This window comes from Priapulus caudatus, unplaced genomic scaffold, assembly GCF_000485595.1.
Source record: "Priapulus caudatus unplaced genomic scaffold, Priapulus_caudatus-5.0.1 Scaffold530, whole genome shotgun sequence".
NCBI lineage: Eukaryota > Metazoa > Priapulida > Priapulimorpha > Priapulimorphida > Priapulidae > Priapulus > Priapulus caudatus.
Window position 1 is genome coordinate 155,083 of NW_014577591.1, and position 3,182 is coordinate 158,264.

At 43.0% G+C, this 3,182-nt stretch overlaps 1 protein-coding gene across 1 annotated transcript in view; it reads left to right on the plus strand.

Moving 5' to 3' along the window:
• Positions 1-397: 397 nt before the first annotated feature.
• Positions 398-3,182, plus strand: part of LOC106811349 (ileal sodium/bile acid cotransporter-like) — an 11,127-nt gene continuing 8,342 nt past the window's right edge. The window contains exons 1-6 of the mRNA XM_014814936.1: positions 398-408; positions 590-752; positions 1,132-1,150; positions 1,517-1,625; positions 2,009-2,096; positions 2,626-2,736. Coding sequence (XP_014670422.1) covers positions 398-408; positions 590-752; positions 1,132-1,150; positions 1,517-1,625; positions 2,009-2,096; positions 2,626-2,736 — 501 coding nt within the window. The remainder of the gene's footprint in view (positions 409-589; positions 753-1,131; positions 1,151-1,516; positions 1,626-2,008; positions 2,097-2,625; positions 2,737-3,182) is intronic.

The following is a 3,182-nucleotide window of genomic DNA, read 5'->3' on the forward strand; positions in this document are numbered from 1 at the left end:
AAGGCACGATGGATTTCTAATGTTAATCAATAATTTTTGATTAGCGATACAGTCCCACCCACTAGCCAGGAGGCAAAAAAGTGCGGAAATTTACGCATAAGTAATTATAAGAATTGCACACGACGAATTCCGCGCAGACCCGAGCCAGGTATGATATGCTACGTAATCAATAAAGTAAGCGGCAAATGCAACTAGGGGGCAATCAAGATTGAGATTCTTTTTATAATGCTTTACGTTAACTAAACCTGTAATATGTGCAGCCGCGTTTGAAGACGAAGCCTACGTGACTGCGGCAGAGACAGACGGAGAGGCGATCGGTGCGCTCGTACTCGGACATTCAATGCGTCATGCTCAGGTCACCCGCAGACTCGTCTGCATGGTTACCAACAAAGTCTCTATGGAATTCAGGTGAGAAAATGACCAGTAACATGCGGTCCCTCGTTCTCCCTAATCGGCACGCGTTTATTACGGGTAAAATAAAACGTTCAGTCATCATAACTTTCGGTGCGTCTTCTATAACCGTGACATGATCTAGTAGCGGAACACGCGTGTGTGGTGACATTAAATGTGGGTGTGTGCGCATGCGCAGAGACCTGCTGTCGGAGCTGTACCACGACATGATACCAATTAGCGGCCTGGAGCGGATCGACGCCATGCGGATGTCCGTCATGGACGAGTCCCTAGCAGCACTTGCCACTTGGCAGTATTGCCGCCAATACTCCAAATGTGTGTTCCTTGCGCCTGACACGCTGGTACGTCCCTCTCCTTCAACCTCTGTCTTTCCTCTCGCTCCCAACGCACGTTTTTAAGGCTTGGCGCGCACGTTTTCCTCTCCCATATACGAGATGTGATCCTGGATGTCATTCCAAATACCGTATTCTCTCCATGCACACAATATACACTGTTGCATGTGTCACATAATAATATGTAGATTACCTGGATGAAGATATGGCATTTCATTCTCTCTCGCAGGTTCATCACAACATCGACCATCTGTTCGGCGCACCTCAGCTCTCGGCTGTGGCCTACCATCGCCGGCCCAAGACGTTCCACAGCAGCGTCATGGTCGTAGAACCGACGGCCGCTCATAACACTTTCAGAAAGTTACAGAAATTTGCCTGAAATTGCCAGGATTCGTTCGACTTTAGCAGTAAGTGCCTAATTCTACGTGGAAAGAGCGATAGTGGAATCAGAACGAAGGTTCAAAATGCGGCAAATTTTATAGTGTCTCGTCTACCGGCAATAAGTTACTTGACACTTTGGCTACATGATGTGATAACGAGAACCAATATGCTCGATGTTTGCTATAGCCTACCGTCATTAGCTAAAGAACCGTCACTAGCTAGTGAATCTTTAGCTAGATGAAAGAGTAACGTTGTGCTATCTATTTTTACATGCTGAACGCGCTCACTGCACTGCACACGCACACACTACTAACACCGCGTGTATCTAGATAGAGTTGTTTTTGTTAGGATTTGAGATTTTTGGGTGTTAAGACGTGTTGCGTCGTGTTCAGGTTGTGCCGACCAAATCCTCAATTGTCCCTTTAAGAGATGGCACAAGCTGCCACAGACCTACTGCTCCGAGGTCAGCAGTTCGTTTGCCTACGTTCCTCCAGGAGGAGAGTAAGTCGGTTTCTGTCGTTTTTTCGCAAGCATGTTTTAGTTGTATGACACTGATATATTTACCGTTTCTTACGAGCATGTTCGTGTTTTTTAATACTATGACATTGATATTTAGAATTGGTGTGGTATATCCGGCGTTGCCCGGGTTCGTTTCTATGCATTAAAACGAAACTTTCGAGAATTCCAGCGTACAGTTTGTCTCGTAAAAAAACGGAAGATATGACGCGTCTGCATTGAATTTTTATGGCGTCGTGCGTATTGCACTAGTGGTTGTTATCGAGAAATAATTTTCTAGCCAAAGGCGTGCATATAAAATGTACATCTGTGACTTGGAATGTTATAGGATTGTGTGATTAACTCGAATGTATCTGTATGAATTTCAGCACGCTGTCTCCAGACATACAGGTCTCGTGGTTTTCTGGAAACACGTGGAAGCCGTGGATGCTAGCAGCTTGCGGCTCGGAGCGAAAGGTCAGTATAGTCGTTGGTTATTACTTTATTAGGCTAAAGAAATACTAGATTCATTATAGAACGTGACCTGAAATAACGCAAGAATTTATCATCGTCATCGTCGTTGTTTTCATCTCCGTCCTCATCATCTTTACTACCGCAACTATGGCTGTAACCGCAACTGAGACCGCGATCAGATATTAATGTTACGTAATAAAATACTCTTGCAGGTTTTGTGCATGGGGGGTGGACAGGTTATCCCGGATCTTGAAAAGTGAGTTGCCATTTATGACAAGCACGTCCTACCTCTTCTCACCCTCGAAACCGTTAGATTTTTGGTACGTACTGTATATGACGTCTTACGTGTTTAAAAATTGTTAATACATAATTTTGGGTAGAAATTATGATTGGTAGCAGCAAAATCTATTGTATTATTACCGTATTATTATGATTTATTACACGTATTATATTATTTTCATATTATATAAATGTAAATAAAAATGGCGTCTGTCACTCGCGGAATCTCACTTACACAGCTTACCTACTTTAGAACGGGATTCCGAGACCTTTACCAAAAGGGCAAAAGAGTCTCAGCGTGTTAGGAGATTGTTTCGTGGCAACTCTAGAGAAGATGGCGCTGGAAGAAGAGGTGACGCGGATGGTAAGTACAACATCATTTACGTCTGTACGAACCTATATTAAACACGTACGAACCTATATTAAACATGTACGAACCTATATTAAACACGTACGAACCTATATTAAACACGTACGAACCTATATTAAACACGTACGAACCTATATTAAACATGTACGAACCTATATTAAACACGTACGAACCTATATTAAACACGTACGAACCTGTATTAAACACGTACGAACCTATATTAAACACGTACGAACCTATATTAAACACGTACGAACCTATATTAAACATGTACGAACCTATATTAAACACGTACGAACTTATATTAAACACGTACGAACCTATATTAAACACGTACGAACCTATATTAAACACGTACGAACCTATATTAAACATTAAGGTGTTTCTTGCGCCGTGCCCGGCCGGCTGGCGCCTGCAATCATGCGTCAGACCGCCAATCT